At 43.8% G+C, this 23,512-nt stretch overlaps 1 protein-coding gene across 2 annotated transcripts in view; it reads left to right on the top strand.

The window, feature by feature from the left end:
* The window catches only part of PON1 (paraoxonase 1), a 32,908-nt gene that overhangs the window by 4,661 nt on the left and 4,735 nt on the right, over positions 1 to 23,512 (top strand). The window contains exons 2-7 of one of the 2 annotated variants that reach the window (XM_026506017.4): positions 3,066 to 3,136; positions 4,633 to 4,688; positions 5,856 to 6,024; positions 11,163 to 11,289; positions 14,494 to 14,694; positions 16,004 to 16,085. In XM_026506017.4, coding sequence (XP_026361802.2) covers positions 3,066 to 3,136; positions 4,633 to 4,688; positions 5,856 to 6,024; positions 11,163 to 11,289; positions 14,494 to 14,694; positions 16,004 to 16,085 — 706 coding nt within the window. The remainder of the gene's footprint in view (positions 1 to 3,065; positions 3,137 to 4,632; positions 4,689 to 5,855; positions 6,025 to 11,162; positions 11,290 to 14,493; positions 14,695 to 16,003; positions 16,086 to 23,512) is intronic. The other variant, XM_026506025.3, reaches the window with a different exon arrangement.

The following is a 23,512-nucleotide window of genomic DNA, read 5'->3' as shown; positions in this document are numbered from 1 at the left end:
CTGGGTCACAGGGATAAAGAGGATGCAGATTCTGAGATATTCACGCACAGATTTCAGAGTTAATATGAGCCACGGGACCAAAAACCAATAACTGCAAAACAATAGTGTCAGAGACTTGATAGATGTATACGAGGAGGTTCCTGAGGATAAAGGAGCTATTAATCCTATCACAGACCAGGAGGAGCGACAGAAAGGCGTGGGAGGGAGTCTTGGCCCCTGGATTAGGAGCCAAGGGCGTTCTAGGCGGAGGGAGAAGCGGGAACAAAGGAAGAGAGGTGTGAACGCAATATGTAGAAAAGAGCCCGTATCATCACACCTCATTTAAAATCCCAGCTCTATCCTTTGAAATAGCAACAACAAGCAACCTACATAGCTTCTCCGTGCCTCAGTGTTCTTACCTACCAAGCAGGTAAAATATTAATTGTTGCCTCAAACGTGACAAGGAGATTAATTGGGGAAGTATGTGTGAGAGCCCTTAGCATAGGGCTTGGCACACAGTAGGTCTCAATAAGGAATATTGGAGGAATGAGAAGTGTATAGTGGCAGAAAGTGACTGATGAGGCTGACTGTGGCCCCAAGGAAAGTTCCAGAGTGGATTTCCTAATGCATAAACTAAAGATCCTCACTTTCTTTCGTGTGAAACAAACACATATTTGCGAAGAATAATTCCCAGCAGGGATTGTGTGATTTCTAGCCAGACTTCCGAGGCCTCAGGAATCAGGGACACATCGCCGACATTGAATTTGATCCCATAGACCTGGAACATTTGGACCTAACCAAGCCCTTGATCAGATATTTCCTGATAATGGAGATTAAGATAGGAAAACACGAGCTGGGTTATAGTAACACAGGCGGGATTTCATCTGGGGCTTCCTCCGGTCTTCCGCGGTGTTACCTGTGCATTTTGAGCAGAGGACCGAATGTGAGCTTTGCCTTCACACTTGAGTTCCAGTCCCCACTCAGCCACCTCACCAGCTTGTGGATTTGGAAAGCCCCTTAAACGTAGTCGTCCGTCAAATCCGGGAACTAATACCTCAGGGAGGGGTGGAAGATTAAATGAGCTTATGTTCAGTACCCGAACTGTAGCGGCGATGATGACTCTGTTGAGATGCGACTTGTGTTGGGGCCGCAGACTTGAACTCAAGCAACTGGGAGCTGATTTCATGCCTCCTTAGCTACCCTGGGCTCCCTTTGACTGGGATTATTCTACCTTTTCCAGATCAGAGATTGTCTTCCAAGAGAGAGAAGCCTGAGTCGGGATAGGGGCTGATCTGCTCTGCTTTTCCCTGCCTTCTGTGATCCCATCAGGCTTCATGGGCCTTGTGACCAGGCAGTGTGCCGGTTCTACCCGTGTGGCTTTGGCTCAAAGAAAAGCTAATTTGGCTCTCCTTGGTATTTTTCACAAGTCTTGGCCTACTCTGTGATTTCACGTCATTGAATCTTTTCTGCAGGACCTGCACCTTTCACATCTTTTGTGCTGTCCTTTGAATCCCGTGGGGCACTTCATGGATGTTCACTGAGCTTTGGTAGACCAATGTGTTTCTCAATGATAGTTCTCAAATGAATTTTAGTAGATTATGGCCAGCATTTTAAGATGAATGAAATAGAATTGAATAGAAAAGTTAAGAATGTATTACATGTGTTAGGATGATCATTCTTTTGTGAACCTGTTTTCGGGTGTGTGAGTGTGTACCGTGCAAAATGCTTTTCCTAATACATCATCATTTTCCCTCTTATTTCTTTATTGTGAGCTTTTGCAATCATAATGTCCGATTCCCATTTTTTTCAATAGCTTGTAGATTCTCAGGTCATGGGGGCAGATCCCAACCTTCCCTTGAAGTCTCCTTTGTAAATTCAAGTTCATCGTTCAGGGAATCACACTCTGCTCACAGCCCAGGCCTTCTTCATCTACTCGTTCATCTCTGGAGCTCTAGCGCCCGGGCTGGTGGTTCTCTACTCTGTGCTTCAGGATACTGACAACGATTATCAAAGCTGATTGCTCGGCCCCACTCCCAGCCTGTTAGGTCAGACCCTCTCCAAAGGTGGAACTGATGGCCAGCGCATGGCAGTAGGAACGTGTTACATTTTTTCTGGATGAAAGAGGGAGCACCCCAAATTCCTATCATTTTATACCATCTTAAGAATTTTATCCAGAATGTCCCCAGCCCATCCTCTTCCTCTGTGAGACTAAATTATCAGTAAGGCAAGGGAAGAATTTCTCGGCCTATGTTTAGCCAAATAAGATTTCTGGGCATTCTTGGATAATCGTTGCTCTTCACTAAGACCATATTGTATCACTAGTTCTCAAAAAAAATGTTGATTATTTCAATCTCTCAGCCGTGCTGTTGTTGTGGGCCAGTTCTTTTAAATGCCTCAGCAATAGTTTTGCTCTTCTCAGGCAGCCGGCTGGTACGTCCTTCTCACATCTGTCCTTCTTTCCTTTGTCCTTCGCTCAAATGCTCCCTGTGATGTTTATGCACTCAGATTTAATAAGTTGCTTGTGTGTGTGTGTGTGTGTGTGTGTGTGTGTGTGTGTGTGTGAAATGTCTTTTTATGTGCTGGCCTTGGGTATGATTTTCTGAAGTTATAAATCCTTTAAGCACACCTGTGTTTTTCAAGTGGCACACCCCAAAGCAGATGCCCAGTCCAGGCTTTGGAGCCAGACAGAGCAGATGGGTAGGAGACCCACCTGTCAGCAGCCCCAAAACATCAATGGAGTAAATTGGAACCATGTTGCTATTTAACCCAAATTTCCACATAGGACTCCTTACGCAGCTGATGAAATAGTTCCTATTCCGGCCAAAGTGCACAGAGCAGAGAGAACACGATGTGTTTCTTTTGTGGATCAGTCCACCTCGGCTAAATAAACACTGAATGTACCCAGAGGCCCCACAGGTCTTACCCTGGCCTTGTCTGGTAGAATCGCTGAGACTCCAGGGACCGCTGACCCGGGGGTTGAAACTCAAAGTCCAGCTGAGGAGAACTTTCTTGGCAGCTAACTTTTGCAGCTCAATTGTAATTTCTGAGTAGTTTTGTGTGTTTTATTCCTTTTTTTTCTCCCCCAGAACACGACTTAATGCCTTCCGAGAGGTAACACCAGTCGAACTTCCTAACTGTAATTTAGTTAAAGGAATAGGTAAGTATGTGAGAGGAGGAAGTATCTCATGGAACTTGCAGTATTATCTTGCTATTGATTTGATTAATACACCTGTTTAATTTTGTTCAAAAAATAGAACCATGAACCAGGAGAGAAAGAGTAAGTCAGTAGTTAATTATAAATACCAACGTACTTGACTTTTGACTTCACCAACGTATGGCCAAAGGATTGACTGTTTTTCACAGTTTGTTTTTGTTTGGTCAGTTTAGCAAAAACAACAGTGGGAACAGTGCTTGATTTTATGGTAATACAACCTGAGGCGATTCCAGGGGAGGGACAGGGGAAGGAGAAAAAGCAGCGAGTAAAGGGACAAATTTTTAAAAGCCCTCACACACCTTGGTAGTTACCGCAAGGCTTCCCCTCACGCCTCTCTCTTTTAAATATCAGGGAGGAATATTTTTTCCCAAAAGTTCTAAGCAGATTTCCCCATCAGATCTCATTAGTCAGAGAGAGACAACAGGCTGGTGTCCTAGCTGCAAAGGAAGCTGGGAAAGTAATTATCGGGCTTCCATGGTGGAAGGCAGGCCCTGTCAGCAGAGATGAAAGGCTAGGGAATAGCAGCTGGTAGGCAACCAACAGGGAGTGTCACAGGACTCAAGTCCCCTTCTGGTTTCAACCAACCACCTTTGTTATTTGAGGACAACTTGTTTGAGATCCATGTTTTTGTTATGTTTTGTTTTGCTATGTTTAAGAATTATTTATCTCCATTGACTAAGGTTGGAAAGGCTAGACCATATGACTTATTCAGTCATAATCAATAAGGTTGGCCAGATATCTTACAGTGCAATCTTTCTCTAGAAAATAAATATGATATTGATATTAGGTGTCACTGGATATTTGAAAAATAAACATCTCCACTAGGAGTGTCACTACAAAATCAAAAATCTCATTTGTCTCTAGGCTGATTGAGATTTTAAAAATGTACATGTAAAGTATAATTAACTTGGTGCTATTTTACTGATGCTTATACTTAATAGTAGATGCATATTTTGCATGTGAAATGTATCCCCATTTTAACTGAAGCATTTGGAATCTGCCTGTATCTCCAGTGTGGTTCTCAAAGAATTTACTGAATTTGGAATTAAGTAGTAATATATGTTGGTAGTTTATACTGCGTCTTTAACAGAACAGGAAGGTGTTTTCAAATTATCGTACCTTTTATAAATTTTGTGAATTTCCGTGAACTTCATGTAAGAGATCTCAGACTCTGAGGAAAAAGTTCTAGTCCGTTAATTTAAAAAACATATATTACTTGTAAATTTTAATTACACTTAATTATATCGGTGTCTTCTAATTTTTACAGAATCATATTAGTCAATTTGAATAAGTAAATGAAACAGTTAATTATTCTGAATCTATCAAATAAGAGCTAAATCTGTAGCCCCATTTTCCAGTTAAGAGTGATAAAGAAAAGGATCACTAGCTCCCTGTAATCATCTACAGAAATTCGTACTGACTATTCTCTTTTCTGGCAGAAACTGGCTCTGAAGACTTGGAGATACTTCCTAATGGATTGGCTTTCATTAGCTCTGTAAGTGTTTTCTTTCTTCTACGGTGCATGACACCATGTTCTAGATCCAGCAGCTTAAGTCTTTTGTTTACGCCTGCTCTTTATCAATGTCCACCTTCAAATAAAATAAGCCGTCATACGGTTCAAAACACAAACAGTATGTGCATTTACCCTGGTGTTAAAATTATGGCCGTGTGCCTTCTATGCATATCGTACTCCTGTGTGAACGCTGAACTCGAATAATGCCTTATCTTCCATTGTAGCGATTTGGGAGTCCAGTGAGTTCAAGAATGGCTTTCCATCAGTGGTCGATCCCTTGATGCACTGAGGTGGTAGAGTCCTATATTGACTGAATTGGGTGTATGTTTCTATATATCCCTCCACATATCATTTAGATTTTACCTTTTTCTCTCACACTTTTCAAAATAAGCCCTTTAATCTGAAGTTACTGATAGGCCATTCCACAATTTCCACACTTTGAAGAGTGAGCCCAGCATGTTTGTTGAAACTCTTCTGCATACAAACCACTGTGGTAGTGACATAGCTCAAAATAGAAGAAGTCAACGCCCTTTGCTGCCTGTTGTAATTTATTTAGTCCAGTTTTCTCCTATGAAGATGGAGGACTAGTCATCTTCTCCAGCAGTGTCTTGCAACCCCCTTTTTAAAGCAACAGAATAACATATTCCAAGCAAAATCTTACATGGGACCCCAACATCTAAAACAAAAAACAGCTGTGTTGTTCTAATTGAAGGCTAAGAAAGAAGTTGTTTCTGGGCTCACTAGACTTTCGCTAAAACTCTGTCCCTGAGATGCTTCCAAGGAACCTGCCAGGAGACATTTTAAAAGCCATAACCAATGTTCTCTCTATATTCCTTGCTTATATGATTGAAACCCATTAACAATCACCCATTTGGTCTACTTTTCTATTTTCGATCTTTCTCATGGGACACACGTGGCTTTGCTGCTGGTGATGGAAGACTCCGAGCCAGTGCGTTGTGTGGGGTGGCCTGGTGGAGAATGTGGCTTCTGGAACCCCCCATGGGCCTATTGCACAAGCCAACCAGGATGTTTCCCATGTGGCCCTGTGACGCGAAGCAGACAGTATGAAACCATGTGCCATCTACCACCTCAATCAGCTTTTGAAGTATTTGTAATGTGCCTGTTTTTTTCTCCTTTGTGTTTTATAAGGGATTAAAATACCCTGGAATAAAGAGCTTTGCACCTGATAAACCTGGCAAAATTCTTCTGATGGACCTGAATGAAGAAGCTCCAACAGTGTTAGAACTGAGGGTCACTGGAAGTAACTTCGATCAGTCTTCATTTAACCCTCACGGGATTAGCACATTCACAGATGAAGGTAATGCTATTCAATGCTTATTAAAAACAAAACCAAAATTTAAAAAAGTGTTAAAGAGTGAATATTTCCTCTCATTCAACTACAGTATAATCATGATTAGTGTTATTCTTCCGTTAAACGTATCCCCTATGTGAATGAAATATAATATTATAACCACTCTGATGCTTGAGAATGCTAAAATACTTAAGATTTGTAAAGCACTTATTTTTAAAAATATCAACATTCACATTATCCCTGTAATTATGATAGCAATAATATTTAGCCCTGATCATTACGGGTTTTCCATTTTAAACATTTTTCCAGATCCAGGAATTTACAGGGATAGATTTTTCTAACGGAAGGCGTCAGCGACCTATAGATCCACTGACAGAAAGTCGCCGTGGTCAGTTTCCTTTCAGCCCTGTACCTTCCGTGCCTTTCTGCCTACTGGTTCCTCTGTTCTGTCTTCAAACTACTTCTCCACATCTCAAAGCTATCAGCATATCACCCCCAGCCCTCATGCCGTCCTTCCCTTTCTTCCTTTCTCCATGCAGCCATTTCTTGGGCCTCTACACGAATCCTCAACCCCAGCTGCACACAGAAACCCCTGCGGGATTTGACATCAACTGCATTTGTTTTCTTTTTACCTCTTGACTCTTTGTTTCTCCTGCCCTCAACCCCCCCCCCCCCCCCCCCAGCAATCACCAGTCTATGAGCTTTGTATTTCGCTTTTAGGTTTTAATTCTACATATAAAAGAGACCACATGCCCTTAAGGTCCATCCATGTTGTCACAAATGGCAGGATATTTGTTCTTTATTTATGGCTGAATAATATTCCTCTGTGTGTGTGTGTGTGTGTGTGTGTGTTTATTCATCCATCAATAGACGCTTAGGTTGTTTCTGGGTCTTGACTACTGTAAATAATGCTGCAGTGAACATGGGGGAGCATATATCTTTTCAAGTTAGTGTTTGAGTTTTCTTTAGATTAATACCCAAAATGGAATTCTTGGGTTGTATGGTAGTTCTATTTTTAATTTTTTGAGAAAACTCCACAGTGTTTCCCACAGTGGCTGTACCAGTTTACATTCCCACCAACAGTGCATGAAGGTCCCTTTTTCTTCACATCTTCACCAACACTTGTTATTTCTGGTCTTTTTGGTAATAGCCATTCTAACGAGTGTGAGATGGTATCTTGTTATGGTTTTGATTTGCATTTCCCTGATGATTAATGATGTTAAGCGTCTTTTCTTGTACCTGTTGGCTGTCTATGTCTTCTTTGGAAAAAATGTCTTTTTCAGATCTTGCCTATTTTGTTTTATTTTTTTAAAGATTTATTTATTTATTTATTTGAGAGAGAGCTTGAACGTGAGTGGAGGAAGGGGCAGGGGGAGAGAGAGAATCTTCAAGCAGACTCCTTTCTGAGCAGGGAGCGTGACACAGGACTCAATTCCAGGACCCTAAGATCATGACCTGAGCCGAAATCAAGAGTTGGACACTTAACAGACTGAGCCACCCAGGCACACCTCTTCTGCCCATTTTAAAGTCAGATTATTTATGTGTTTGTTTTTGCTATTGAGTTAAATGAATTCTTTATATATTTTGGATATTAGCCCCTTTATCAGATACATGATTTGCAGATATTCCTTTCCATTCGGTAGGTTGCCTTTTCATTTTGTTGGTGGTTTCCTTTGCTGTGCAGAAGCTTTTTATTTTGATGTAGTCCTACGTGTTTGTTTTTGCTTTTGTTGCTTTTGCTTTTGGTGTCAGATTTAAAAGAATCATCGCGAAGATCTCTGCCAAAGAACTTATTGCCTATGTTTTCTTCTAGGAATTTTATGGTTTCAGGTCTCCTATTCAAGTCTTTAATCCATTTGCAGTTAACTTCTGTGTATGGTATAAGATAGTGGTTGAATTTCATTCTTTTGCATGTGGCTGTCCAGTTTTCCCAATGTTATTTACTGAAGAGACTGTCCTTTCCCCATGGTCTACTCTATATTCTTGGCTCCTTTGTCATGAATTAATTGACCATATATGTGTGGGCTTATTACTGGGCTCTCATTCTGTCCCACTGAGTATGTGTCTGTTTTTACGCCAGTATCACACTGTTTGAATTACTATAGCTTTGTAATATAGTTAGAAACCAGGGAGTGTGAGGCCTCCAGTTTTGCTCTTTCCAAGATTATTTTGGCTTTGGGTTTTTTTGTGGTTTCATACAAGTTTCAAAGTTATGTGTCCTATTTCTGTGAGAAATGCCATCGGAATTTTGATAGGGATTGCATTGAATCAGTAGACTGCTATAGCAACATTTTAACAATATTGATTCTTCCCATCCATGAGCAGGGAATGGCTTTCCATTTGTTTGTGTCTTCTTCAATTTCTTTCATTAACATCTTAATAGTTTTCAATATACAGGTCATTCACTTCCTTGTTTAAATTTATTCTTAAGTATTTTATTCTTTTGATGCATTTGTAAATGGGATTATTTTATTTCTCTTTCTGATAGTTTATTATTAGCTTATAGAAATGCAACAGGTTTTGTGTATCGATTTTGTATCCTGCAACTTCACTGAATTTATTTAGTGGTTTTAACAGCAGGGAGTTTTAAAAAGCTTAATGACCAGATCCCAGCCCCAAATATTCTGATTCAGTCGGTCTGAGGAAGGCCTGGGTGGTAGGACTTGTTAAAAGTTCTCCAGGGGATAAAATGTAAAGCTAGAGTTGAGAAGCTCATCTGTAGTCATGGGCTCCATCACCTCAGCAGACAGTCCCTCCTTCCATCTTTCTTCCATACTTTCTCCACTGTGGTGACTAAAACTGCTATCTTGAACATCGTTAGCTATGTCTTTATTAACAAATTCCTTCCTTCCTTCCTTCCTTCCTTCCTTCCTTCCTTCCTTCCTTCCTTCCTTCCTTCTTTCCTTCCTTCCTTCCTTCCTTCCTTCCTTCCTACCTTCTTCCTTCCTTCCTTCCTTCCTTCCTTCCTTCCTTCCTTCCTTCCTCCTTCCTTCCTCCTTCCTCCCTTCCGCCTTCTTTCCTTTCTTCCCTTCTTCCTTCCTCCACCTCATTTATGCTGTTGACCACTTCCTCCTTCAAGTAAATTGCTCCTCCCCGATATTCCAATATACTTATCCAGCTTACTTCTGATCCTACTGCAGTTTTCTCCCTCAATCATTGTTTTGTCATTCATTTCACATTCTCTGAACATTCTCCAAAAGACCCATCTTCTGCCTCCCCTTTATTTGCTCTAGTTCAGAAGGTTCAACCAGGTCACACCCGTTAGCTCTGCCTGCTTTCTGGGAGAATTCCATGAATGGGGTATTCTTTTTTTTTTAAATCAGCTCTTCAGTTCCATTCCTTCAAGCTTACTAGATTATTCTATTTGAGTTCGTCTCCTGTAGCTGCTTTAAACTCAACATGTTGACAACTGACTTTCCATCCTTTTATCTTTCCTTCTTTACCTTTCTACCCCATACGACGTCTCTTCTTTTATATATACATATATAGTCCCCTTTTGTGATTGCTCCACCCCTTTATCAATACCATATTTTATTTTTAAAACATTAAGTGCAAAGAAATATACTCTTGGGTATGTACACTTCTAAAAATAAAAGGGAGTCATGTTACGCAAACCGTTCTATAAAGTGCTTTTGCATTTAACATTACATTATGGGCTCCTTTCTACGACAGCGCATTTCGAGCTCCTTTGCAATGGCTGTTTAGGATTCAGATGCATGGGATGCAGTAATATAGTTCTTCTGTTGATGGATATTCAGTCTGTTTCTGCCTTTATGTTCATTGCAAACAATGCCAAAATCAACATTCCCGTGTATATATCTTCTGTATTTCCTTAGGCTAGAGGCTTAGCAGTAGAATCTGCGGCACGAAACACGGCTCCAGGCTTTAGTGCTCACTCATGTTTCATTTCTGACCTCCTCATTCCTCAGCCATCATCAGGGACTTTTGATACTTCCTGTCAAATGTCCTCATATCCTCTTCTGCCACTTCGTGTCAATGCCATCCTTCTGGCCCAGTCCCTTCTGCCCCCACACCTGGATCACTGCTGCAACTGTAAGGTCATGTTACTCCTTGGCTCCAAGGCCCCAATGAGTAAGCCGTGAGTCCTTACCCTGAGCCCTAACAAGACTGGCCTTGGCTACCTACCTTTATGGCTGTCACTCTTTTCTTTCATTCATTCTACTCCATCCACAACCTCACTATTGAGAGATGTGCCAAGGAAGCTCCTGCCTCAGGCCCTTTGCACACTCTAGTCCCTCACCTGGGAATGCTCTTTCTCCAGATACTCACATGGTTTGGTTTCCTCTATCATTTAGGTTTCTGCTTTAGCATCACTTCATCAGAACCTCCCTGACCGTCATGAAGAAAACATCTCATTACTCTTCATTCTTTTATCCGGTTTTATTTTTCCTTTGTAGCACTTAATACCAGTTAAACACTTGTTTATTCAATGGCCTAACTACCAGGAGCCTCCTGGTTGGCTTCTCTGTTTAAATCTCTTCAGTTCAACCTACTACACTTTGCATTGTTTTTCTTTAAACACCAGTTTGGTCACATCAAAGGCTTCCAAAGACTTACTGCTTCTTAAGACAAAGACTGTAATAATCTAACTTCACTTGCCAACACTAATCACACCTTCTTGACCACTTAGATTGGTCTCTTCCATGTCTTAAAGCTGGACTGACTCACGGAAGCTGTTTCCCTTTGATAACATCTCTCAGGTGTTCTTTTTATGGAATTTATCATTTTACACTGTGTAAATTATGCCCGAGCACACCTTCTCACGTCGGCATTCTCCACATCTTTTATCTCTTTTATCTCCACTCTGCATCTTGCTGAGACCATTTGCGATAGAAAGCTTAACAAGCTCTTTGGAGTTTTAGCGTCAAGCGTTGCTCATTCTTAAGTTGAAGATTTTCCCCCCTGTGGAGTTTGGAGGTGTTTAGAGACTGTCACTAGTTCTTCCTTTAGCATTTTCCTTCGGAGTAATCACAAGTGCTTCTCTCTACAAGGAGATGAAAATATTCCATCTGCCTGACACCCTAAGTACTAGTTGGAGGTGGGCTGAAATTGCTTTTTGGAGACAGGGCTGACAGCTGAGAGCTCAGTTAATGTTTCGATTTTTGTTTTTAATCTCTTCTCAGATAATACCGTGTACCTGCTGGTGGTGAACCATCCAGATTCTAAGTCCACAGTTGAGTTGTTTAAATTTGAAGAAGAAGGAAAATCACTTTTGCATCTGAAAACCATCAGACACAAACTTCTGCCTAAGTAGGGAGATATATCATATTTCTACTTTCCTTTAATACCAGTGATGGTTAATCCACCTTTGGTTTCTTCTTTCAGCCAGAGTGGGAGGGGGGATAATGGCTGGTCAACTCTCCTTTCTAATCATCACAAACTCCTCCAAATGGTCTTCTGCAGATACTTTTGAGGATTCAAACCCCTGAGAGAAGACCCATTCTCTTCCTCTCTCATTTCCGAGGCTGCCTGGGTGCTGACTTATGGCTCCTGGCCTCAGAATGTCCATTCAGGCTGTTATTAAGACATAACTCTGTTCTTCTCCAAAACCAGACTTTGTATTTCAAACCCACACCAGTTTCACAGACAAATTCCACATTATGAGTTTGTTTATTTGTTCATTTATTTCCTTTTGTATTAAAAAAATAGAATCTTAGAAACATACACCCAAGGGAGACCTGAGATTTGGTGCCCCTACCACCTCCCCGTCCTACCCGTACTGCTGTTCAGGCACATGACTGGTGGGGTAGCAGATCTGTGCTTAACACTCAGCTCCAGTCTTAGGCTTCTTGACAGTATAACACAAGGAAAAAGAAAACACCCAGGGATCCCCGATCCCAGTCAACCCAACACAAAATCAACGTCCTCACTTGCCTTAGGATTTGGTTTGTGAGGCTAGTGATGGCTTTGGGACAACAATCTGACCTCGTCTTCCCAAACAATGCTTATTCTTTAATCATTAAGATCGTCTAGAATCCCACCCTTTATTTGAGCGGTTAGCTGATAGCATTGGACTACTTAGTATCGGTAAATCCAGATTTCTTTTCAACTGTGTGTCATTTACATGCGGGGACCTAGCAGAGTGCCTGCAGCACGGTGTTCCCAGGATCCCCTCCTCTCTTTCTTACCTGGTGGTTTTGAAGACGGGGAAACTGCAATTGGAGAGAAATTGAGTTACTGGATGAAGGTCAATCAACTAATTAGTAGCTGCATAGGAACCATATGGCCCAAGTCTTCTTTTGCATCCCGAGGATGAGTGCAAATTCGAGAACAGCTTCTGGTGAAACAGTTTATTTATACATGCATTCAACAAATGTATTTTGGAAAGAGAATGAGGATACTGAACGTCTGGCGGATGTGCCCCATACCGAGATCTAAATTAGGGGAAAGTATATAGAATAGAAAAGCTGGGCCGATAATTATTGTAATAATTGTGATAGTAACAATGAGCTTTAACTATAAGCTAGGTGCTACAATAACCAATTTAAACTGATTACTTTATTATCTTTTTACAAATACCTTCTGAATTAGGTGTTATTATTATGCCATTTTGAGTATTTAACTTGCCCCCACATAATACTATCGGTAAAATGGCACAGCTGGAATTTTAACCCTGGTGTCTTGAGGCTGAAACCGCTGCTCTGAGCCACTCTGAAATAGTGAAAACTTTATTGGTTTCACAATTAGTCTTGGAAATCTTGTATTTGTCCAGATTCCCAGGGTTAGAGGATGTTTTTTTTTTTCTGGGCCAATTGCAAAAATATGTGTCTTTGGCAATATAGAACCAAAGTGAAAAAAAAAACAAACAAACCCAAAACCATAGTGCCACAATTAACTAGAATTCTGTTCTCTCAACTGAAGGACTAGCCATGTCTATTTTCTGCTTTGTATTTAATGGCTGTTTATGTTGTTTATAGCATTAATATTCCTATTACTAATCTAGCACCATTGAAGTATGTTATTAACGATAGCACAGCGGTCATGCTCCATCATGTGCTATAGGCCAGGCAGAGTGCCAAGGTCTTTAGAGTCAGTCTTCCCTTTTATTTACCCTAACCTCACAAAGCCCAGAGAGGAAACTGAGGCATAGATTTTAGTGACATGCTATGGCCCCATAGACAGTAACAGGAAACGTCAACATTCAAATGGAGTCTATAAGATTTCAAAGCTATTACTCTGAAATATTCTTCTCTGCTCTTTTTTACGAAAAACAGGCAAATGATTTGTAAAGTATACTCACTTCGGAAATTTACTTTTAAAAAAGAGGGGGGAAAGAGAGAGAGAGAGAGAGAAAGAGAAGAGGTTTATGCCTGGAGCCTGTACACACGAATCCTAAGTTCCTAGACCTTTTTTCTCGTGTCGTGAGAGTGGTCGCCATCAACGGGGGGTTCAGCGAGCGGCAGGCTTTCTACAAAGCACACGGCAGGCGTTGTCTTACTGTGATTTCCACTGAGACTCCACAAATGAAGATTCTGACCCTTAGTCTTATACTAATGAGCTGCATGACTTTGGGAAAATGGTTAAACCTCTCTTTACAGACGAGAAAACTGAGACTCCGCGTGCTTATCTAACTGGCCCGGGAGCCCAGAGCGGCATCGAGCTGATGTGCTGGCTGTCACGCCTCCTGCCATGGAGCGGAGATAATTCTCTCCCAGATAATGGCCCTGGGGAGCTTCTGGCACTCAATCAGCAGAGAATGACTCACTTATGTGTTCACTGTGGTACCTATTAAAGCAGAAAAATAGACTCATATATCTTCAATTTTCAGTAGCGGAGAGAGAATCAAAATCAGAAAGAAAATATGCCGTAGCATCCCGTTCCTGAGCGTTCTTGCTCATGGACATTTTCTTCAGTTTAGAATCATGAAACTTTTACGCCGGAAGGAACCTTTTACGACTGAAAAAGGTCCAGGTCATCCTCCTTCTACAGAGAAGGAAACTGAGGCCCTGACATGTAAAACAATTACTTGTACCTAAATTGCACGGCTCATTGTGGCAGAGCTTTAACTAAAATGCAAGTCTCAAGGTTGCCAGTGTTTTCTCCTCCCTCCGCCTGATGGTATCGGACTGTTCTGTATGAACATAGATGCATTTGCCCTGATAATGATTCCTGGCTTAATTTAATGTCTACTGAATGTAGTCTATCTGCACACACACACACACACACACACGCACGCACACACGCACCATAGCACTATTTTTCAGATCCAGTTAATAGGATTTTTATGTTACATTGCTATAGTAACCTTTTAGGGTTTTTTAGAGTAATTATTGTCTTTGAGGATCATACAGGTGGGATTGATGTCATATTAATTCTGTGCCATGTGGCTAGAGTGAAAAGTTCATCCCACGCCTTGATTTTAGGAACAGCCATTAATGAATGCTAATCAGTGCCTAGTCCTGTAACTTACAATACCGTCACCTGTATGTATCCTATGTGTGTTTGAATCTGCAGTTTGAATGATATTGTTGCTGTGGGACCTGAGCACTTTTATGCCACGAATGATCACTATTTTGTGGAACCCTACTTGAGATCCTGGGAGCTCTATTTGGGTTTAGCGTGGTCTTACGTTGTTTACTATAGTCCAGACGAAGTTCGAGTGTTGGTAGACGGATTTGATTTTGCTAATGGAATCAACATTTCACCTGACGGCAAGTATGTGACCTCTTGACAATGTCATGCGTTTCCCCAGATTCTTGCTTGATATCTTTAGAACATCTGCATTTTCCAAATAACATGATATGCTCTAACATGTTATCCTGGTAAGAGGAAATTAGGAAGAATGTTAAAATATCTTAATTTTTCAAGGGATCAAATGCATCGAATCAAAATTTTCTATTTTGTGTAGGCGTATTCTTTTAAATTTGGGGGGTGGATGGATGTATATATCAACAAGGGAAACTGTGATAAATATTTAGTATTACTAAATAGCTTTGCTTTGAGGGAAGATTTTCGAGGGGTTATAAGATGAACAGCACGTAGTTATAGATCTCAGTAGTGATGGTTTGTGACAAGATAAAGAACTTGCACCAAACTGTATATCGAGACATTGCTTTCTTCATCAAGAAAGTGTTACTGTGGGAGAAAAGTCAGCTTAACTAGGCGGTGTGCTTCGCCATGTAGTTGATTTTCGCTATTACTTGATGGTGGCCCCGAGACAAACGATTCACAGAGCAGCACCGGTCTGGGGACCACAGCTTGGGCAACATTCATCTATCTCCAAAAACCACGTATCCAGTCATCTGTACCTTTCCTCATCTTCTACCATCACAGGTTTCAGAAAGTTAGTAACCTAATTAGAGAAAACAACGTGGACATATTTTCAGTTCTTTATAGCATCTCCTGGTCTTCCAAAGTGGCAGATAATAAGTAGTTATTTCTCTCCTTGTTCTGGGATGCGCTGACCACATGTCTTTACGGTGAGTGGGGCGTCGCGCTGCGTGCAAAATACTAAATGCACAGGGTCAGGACCAGGCTCGGGGCAAGAGGGGAGGAAGACTTCTCTCAGATCCAGGCCACGCATCTTGTCTTCCCTCATACTTTCTCTGGCCTCAAACAAGGGCCTGGCTGTCAAAGGGCTTTCCTGCAGCCTGCCCGAGAGAACTCGTTCTCCTCTGAGAGGCAGAACCTGGGGATTGTGATGGTATGGACAAGCGAACAGCAGTGTGCTACATTTTACTCCCGGGTATTAAGAGCTGGTCCTAGGGCCACGTTTCTTCCCTTCTAATCAGGGACAGTGAGGTTCCTAGCTCCAGAAATAACTTTTCAGAAATTAAAACTCCTTTGTGCACTGTAAACTCGTTGAGTTTTTTTTTTTTTTTCAGAATTTGGTGTGTTTTGAGAAGGGTCGCATTTTCCAGTCTCTAAGCAAAGTTCTTTCCTAGGAAGAGTTCTTACAACTTCGCCGTAGCCTTCTGAGCCGTATTACTTCAAGTGCTTTGATGTAGCTCTTTCTTCTTTGAAGGTATGTCTACATATCTGAATTGCTGGCTCATAAGATTCATGTGTATGAAAAGCACGCTAATTGGACTTTAACTCCATTGAAGGTAAGATGTATTAACACTATAAGTTTGCAGAGTGATAATTAGATTCTAATTGATTTGTGAAATTAAAAGTGAGCAAAAAAGGATTGTCTAATTGGAGTGGGTGAGAACCAATTTTTCACTTCTTTATTAAGAGGCAACAGCATCGCGTGTGTTGGTTGTTCACTTGTGGTCACCTGCAGAGTGGGAAGCAGCAAGCCAAATATCTCACCTATGAAACTGATTCTTTCTGCCCTCATGAATTCTCGTTGCTCAGTTTCCCTTCCCTTCCTCCTTTCCTCCCCTTTCTTTCTCCCTTTCATTTTTCCCTCCATGTTGATGAAACAGCCAAGAAATCACCTCAACTGGCATTTCATAGGACAGCGCTCTCCATAATAGTTACAAATAATGTCGATATAATATAAAGCCCAGTAAAGTATCAAGGACTCCCGGTGGCCACTAAGCACCCCTGCAGCGCGTCACTTTGCTACCTTTGGCCTCAGCACTTCCCCGGCTCGGCCTCCCCGACCTGAGCCTCCGTGTTCTGAGCTCACCGGCTGGAGCCCTGCCTCAGGTGGGGCACTCTTCCCTCTGCTCGCACGATCTTCCTCCAGATCCCTGCGGCTCTCTCCTTCATATCCTTCCACTTTCCACTAACATGTCACCTCAGCGAGGCCTTCCCTGGCTGCCTAATCCAAGCTCGCGACTCCGCGCGCCACGCTGCACGCATCCGGATCGTTTGCAACCTCAGGGGCTTCTTGGTCCACCTTGAACCCCCCTTCCCCTGCGTGCACCCGGAGGGCAAGGAGAGACCCAGCAAGAGGCAGGCCTCCCCAGGCTGGTGGGTGGCAGCTTTAATAAACAAGGGAACTTACTTCCTTGGCTTGCCTTGGGCTGCTGCAGGACGAGTAGCTCTCCGCACCCGCCCACCAGAACCTTAAATGTTTCTATAGAGGCCTCGATGGGGGTTCAGTCACATATACCCTCCAGAGGGGCTCGACAACACCTTACTCTGTCAAGGCCGTGTCCCTGGAATGGCTCCCACTGTGCGAACTGTGGGCAGAATGCACGTTGCAAGGACAGGGAAGGGGTTGGGGAAGCTTCCGTTGTCCAGGTCCAGCTTGAGGTTCAGCCAGTGGTCATGTCCTCTCAGTGACCTCCTCCAACACTCCATCCCTTGCGGCAGCTCTTACGAGCTCAGGTACCCCCCTCTTCTGCAACGTGCCCTGAGCTGTCAGCCAGGGGTTCACCAGCGCGGAGGCCGCTTGCTGAGCGGCTCTCTGGCTACACCGGGAGCAGATACCATAGCAACGGTACAGGCACAGGCAAGGGAACACGCAGGTTACAGCAACGATTCCCCAGATCAAGGACAATTTTTCCATCCAAGAGCCCCGTGACCTGAACCGCCGATTTATTAAGTCCCCCAGGCTGAGGGTCAGATCACTCCAGGCACGCACTTGTGTCCTCATGCGAGTTCATAAAGACGACACTCCGGCAGGTGCATCAGCTACGAGCACACAGCATTCTGTTTGGGTAACGGCACAGAGCTGGTCGTAGTGCTTGAGGCCGTCCTAGCTTGGAGGACAGCTTATCATATTAGGAACATTTCAGTGTTCAGTAAGGACAGGCTTTGCGGGGTCTCGTTTAAGGCTTAGTGAATGAATTTGGTCAGGGCTTTGCCAGTCCCGGGGATGTGTTTAAAACACATCGGGCGTGCTATTACTGCTTGACCAAGTCGCTCTATTTTGAGGGCAACAGAGCATCCCTAGTAGAAACATGCCCTCCCCCCGGGGCACTGGGGTGGCTACTCTTTCTATGCACCAATCTCTGTATCTCCTAAAGGGTTTGTTGCCAGAGCTTATATCCACGCTAGGATGTGAGCTTCCTGATTGCCAGGGGGTGTCATTCCCGCAGGAGCTGGAAGGTGGAAGACAGTGGGGACCCCCTCAGCTTCCTGCAGGCAGACTCAAATGTTTTTCCATATATCCTGACCCCACCAGGGCTTCTTCTCATCATCCACCCCTTGGTTTGCCACTGTCCCAGCCATAGGATTAATCCCTTTAGAACAGCCCAGCTGTCCATGCAAAGGGTTATGGGTCAGAGCTCAGGAGTGATCACCAGTCAAACAGTCCCGGGTTCAGCCCCTGGGCCGCTGCGGTTTCTTCCCGCTTCCATCCAGACGGTGTCAGTGTTGGGCTGAACAGCCGCTGCCGCTCGCGTGGATTCCGTTGACTACACCCATCCCCCACTCCCCATCTAGGAGCTGCAGGGACAGCCATGGGGGGGGGGGTGCAGGCAATGAATCTGGAGGATCTACATAGTCTAGGGCCCAGTAGTGCTGGTGTTTCTAGAGACAGTGGGCTGGTGGCTGGGGTGCTCGCGCTGCAGATGGGACCGCCACCGAGTCAACTCGGGGCTTTGCGCCACAGCAGAGAGGCGTGCAGGGAACATGTTCTCAACCCACCCCTTGATAGGAAAGGAAGTTCTTACTTTGATATACTCTTCCTTCCCCAGAGGCTCCCCCTGGAGCAGCACTGCATATACTGCTAGGAGCTGCTGCTCTATGGAGTATATGGAGTTTCTGTGCCCTTCCAGAGCTGGGACCAAAATCCTAGGGGTACTCCGTCCTTCCCCACCCGTTATCCTCACCACAGTGCCCAACCCTTCCGGAGTTGCAGACACATCTAACTCAAACAGTAGCCCTGCTTGGGAGATGCCCAGAGCTTTACTCTACTTCACTAGTATGGCTGCTTTCGCAAAGGTGACTTGCTGCCCTTATCCCCAGTCCTACGCATGTCCTCTCTTTATCGGTCCGTATCAGAGACAGAGACACCATGCCACATGGGGAATAAAAGTCCTCCCCAAACCCCAAATCCCTACAAAGGTTTGCACTGCTTTCAAGTTCTTAATGGTTGTTAAGCTTACGCCATTATCAATCACAGCTTCTGGAACATGTGTCTTGCCCAACCAGATGACTCCCAAAAGCCTTGGGGCAGTTCCTGGGCCTTGAATTTTCTGTGGGTTCATGACCCGTCTGTCTTCTCTCTTGCTGCTGCTCCAGGAAAGCCAGCGGCATATTCTTGGATAGTTTCTCCTAACTCTTTATGCCCCGAAGCAATTTATATTGTTTGACAGTTACCATTTTTCGAAGGGGTGGCAGGCCTACTGGTTCGCAGTGGGTGTTTCACCTTGGCACTGGTTTGATGACTCGTACCCAGGGTCAGAACTCCCAGACAGAGGTTTGCTGTTTCATCTTGTAGGCTGTCAATGCCTAATAGATTCTCTGGTATGGGAGAGAGAAAAACCTCATATTCCTGGGGTAGGGAGGAACACTAAATTCAACCAAGAACTGTCTCAACCATCACCATTTGCTCTCTGTAACCACTAGTGGTGCTGAAAACTTCTGAGGGTCACCATGTGTCAGGGGACATTTGGATCCAGTACCCACCAGAGCTGTCATGCCTGGAAGACCAGGGAAGAGGGAGTTCAAGCTGAGGCCTCGGGTCATCTCCACCTGCCCTCACCTAGAGGCAGTCCTGGCTGGTACCCATACCTGGAGTAGGGGAGGCACCCACCCCAAAGAGCCCCGGATTCCTGAGGCTTCTGCTGGAGCGGGCAGGGCAGCAGGGAAGGTAAGGGGAGATGGAGCAGGTCTGAATTGTTCAGGTTTTGCATCTTTCCACTGGCCAATGAGCACAGTGTTGAGTTGTCAGCTTTTCTGTTCAGGCGAGGTCCCCGCCGCAATGAGGTTGAACCACATTTGTTTTTGGGTTATCTTTACTGGACCTTTACAGCCGATCGGGATCGCCTTTAGGTTTTATGGGTGATCTCTCTGTCTCAGGTCTTTCCCACAGCCCATACCAGTCCCAGGATTTGTCAGTTTTCCCCAAATCAGCAGTGGATTACCCAACATCATAAATATCTTGTCCCACAGCTGGGCTCAACATGGACGTGAGTGTCCGGTATCAGCACTGGGGCGACTGGAGTATCCTCCTTCTCCTTCTTGCCCTGAATGTGGCCTGATTAATCAGGGCTTTCACAGACAGAGGCGGAGACTGCCTGTCTCGTTCCCAACTCCCTAAGCATTATTGGACTTCCTCTATAGATTTTCAGGCTTCCGCATCCCCAGGGAGGTGCCCCTCATTGGGTCAAAGCTCCCTGCAGGCTAGAATAATCCAGTCGATAAGGGAGTGAGTACTTTGACCCTTGGAGCGCTGTGCAGGGGCTGCCGGGGCACAGGGTGTGTGGTGATGTTGCTCGTTTTCTCTGCTTTCTGCCCAAACGGCATCTCCCCGTATCCCACAGGTGCGCTCACCACGCTGGGCTAGTTTCCCTGGCCTCTTGCTGGAACTTGGCAGCTGTAGCAATAAGCTCAGCGGAAGTACATTCTCTCTTCGTGAACGTTTCCTCAATTGCAGGCTGCCCTGCTGGCTGGGGTCGTTCTGGTGCTGTTGCTTTGCTTTGCACTCGGGGTTGGACTGCATGCAGCGTACAGCAACGTCCTCTTCACTCTCCTCACTTTCCCAGGCCTTCCACCTCTTAGCGTCCCAATCAGACCTTGTCACAGCACTCGGACCTTAATCCCCGGCAGCCTGGGCCCTCCCAGCTTTGCAAAATGGCATGCAAGGTCTTCAACTATTATTTGCTCTCTCCTTGTCTGCCAGCCCCGAAGCTACAGAGTAGTGGGCATCCACATGTCCTTCTCTAACCTCAACTCTTCTTCCCACTTTCTTTTTTTTTCAATTTAGTTTATTTATTAAAAAGACTTATTATTGATATCTAGTTGACACATTAACTTCAGGTGTACAACATAGTGATTGGAGAACTCTGTACATTACTCCACACTCATCACAAGTGTCGTCACCCTCTGTCACTACTGTCACCATACAATGGTATTACAATATTATCGACTATATTTTTCATCTCTGTGACTTATTTACTTTCTACCTGAAGTTGATACCTCTTCATCTCCTTCATTTATGCTGCTCTCGCCCCACCGCCTTCCCCTCCGGCAACCCCCAGTTTGTTCTCTGTACTTGTAAGTCTCTTTCCCTTGTTTCTTTATCATTTGGTTTTTTTAGATTCCATAGATAAGTGAAATCATATGGTATTTGTCTTTCTCTGTCTGACTTATTTCACTTAGCATGATATCCTCTAAGTCAAGCCACGTTTTGCGAATGGTGAGATCTCATTCCTTGGTACGGCTGAGTAGTGCATTCGATCGCAGGGCTCATGTGGTGGTTCCAAGCATCTGCCATGGGGGCTGCCCTTCCCCATGTCAGTGACCTTCCCCCAGGTCAATGGCCAACTCGGAATTTCCCCCAAGGATGCCTCTTTCCTAAAGCTCATTTCTTTGCTCTCCTGGCTGGCTCACCAATTACTAGTTTGTAATCTGGGGAGCTTCCTGGGTGCAGTCTGAAATAGCTCCTTTGCCCCCATACACAGAGGGCAAGGAGAGATCGAAGAAGAAGGCGGCAGACCACTTCAGATCGTTGTGTGGCAGCTTCAATAAGCGAGGGAAATGACATACGAGGCTTGTCTTGAGCAGCCGTAAGACAAGTAGACCTCCACACCCACCGACCAGAATCCTAAAAGTTTATATAGAGGTTTTAACTGGATTCAGCCACATACACTGTCCAGATGGTCTCAATAACACATTACTCTCTCAAGGCTTTGTCCTTGGAACAGCTCCCGCTGTGGAAACAGTGGGCAGAATGTACATCCCAAGGACAGGGGAGGGGTTAAGGAGCCTCCAATTGCCTGGGTCCAGCTTGAGGATCAACTGGTGGTCGTGTCCTCTCGATGACCTCCTCCAACACACACACACACACACACACACACACACACACACACACACTTCCTTTCTCCTTCTGGCTTTATATTCCCTTCAACATTCATTACTAATATTACATATTTTACTTATATTTTATAATGAAATACTATATATTTTCTTTATCCTCTCTATTGTCTGCCTCTTCCACAAGGGTGTAAGTTCCAGAAGGATGGGGTATTTTCCCTTTGTTCCTAAAAGAGTTCCCAGCACATCGTAGGCACTCAACAAAGACTTGTTAAATTCATATGAGGGGGCTGGGTACACTTCAGGGGTTTATCTTCTATTCCCACCGATGATGATCTGATCTGAAGGTTTGGGCCAAAAGGGGTAAAAACACAAAGGAGAGGAAAGAGAAAGTAACAGGAGAGTGGAGCAGTGTGAAAATAGTCCCCTTTTCCTTACAAACAAGACCGTAGCCACCCACAGCATGAGCCGCTGTCACCAGGCACTGTGGGACTGTTCCCGTCAGTACTTCCAATGTGCTGCCGTGAGGGGCTTCGCTCCGAGAAAATTACCTCAAAGCAGTATCCAGCGTAGCATCGTGTTTGACATTAAAAATCATTGGTGTGGCCAATTTGGTATTAGCTGAAGTAAAATGGAATTTCACACACTCCTACTGGCTGAGGGATGAAAACAAACGGTGGTTTTAACAATAAGTACTTCTGTAAATTGAAAGTTAAAGAATTTTATAAGTATAGAGCCCAATCCAATATATATTCAGCACAGAATGATAAAGACACCGGCCTTGCCAAGGACTGAGTCTAGCTTTGGCTCCCACTTTCGGCAACAGGTAAGGCCCCCATCTCCTGACATAACAATTCAGCTGAGTCTACCCCCACGACTGTAATGTTCTTTTTTCTTTCAAAGGATCAAATTAAACAAGACCAGTTAATTCATTAATACCTGGAGTGTCCGGAAATTTGATAAATGAGCTGAGACTGATCTTAGAATTTGTGATAAGATGTGGGCAGGTTTATGTCCTGTCAAAATGTGGTCTACACATACGATGGAATATCATTCAGCCTTAAAAAGGCGGTTCTAATACACGCTCCAGCATGGAGGGGACTTTGAAGACCTTATGCTAAGTGAAGTAAATCAGACACGAAAGGACAAATATTGTGTGATTTCACTTATATGAGGTTCCTAGAATAAGCAAATTCATAGAAAGTGGAATAGGGGTCACCAGAGGCTCACGGAGGGAGGAATGGGGAGTTACTGGGTACAGAGTTTTTGTTAGGGATGACGAAAGTTTCTAGAAATGGATAGGAGGTAGCACTTGCACAACTCTGTGAGTGTACTAATGCCACTGAATTGTACCCTTACTATGTTTAAAAAGACATGTTTCATGTAATGCATATTTTACTGCAATAAAATAATCCCCTCCTCCACAAAAAGAAAAAAAAAACATTCCAGGACACAGCCAATGAATTAGTCCCACTTCAGTACATTCCCATTCTCTAAAAGTTGGGTTGTTAACAGAGGACACAGCTTTTTTCAATGAGAATCATTTATTAAGTTTCCTTTATCAAGAAATGTACCATCTTCCACTTGGCTTTGAGGAAGCTTGAAATGTGTACGTTTCATGCATTGTAGTGAGTTAGTATTGCTAGGAATTAGA

The sequence above is a fragment of the Ursus arctos genome, unplaced genomic scaffold, assembly GCF_023065955.2.
Source record: "Ursus arctos isolate Adak ecotype North America unplaced genomic scaffold, UrsArc2.0 scaffold_3, whole genome shotgun sequence".
NCBI lineage: Eukaryota > Metazoa > Chordata > Mammalia > Carnivora > Ursidae > Ursus > Ursus arctos.
This window is presented reverse-complemented; position numbering and strand designations above follow the sequence as displayed.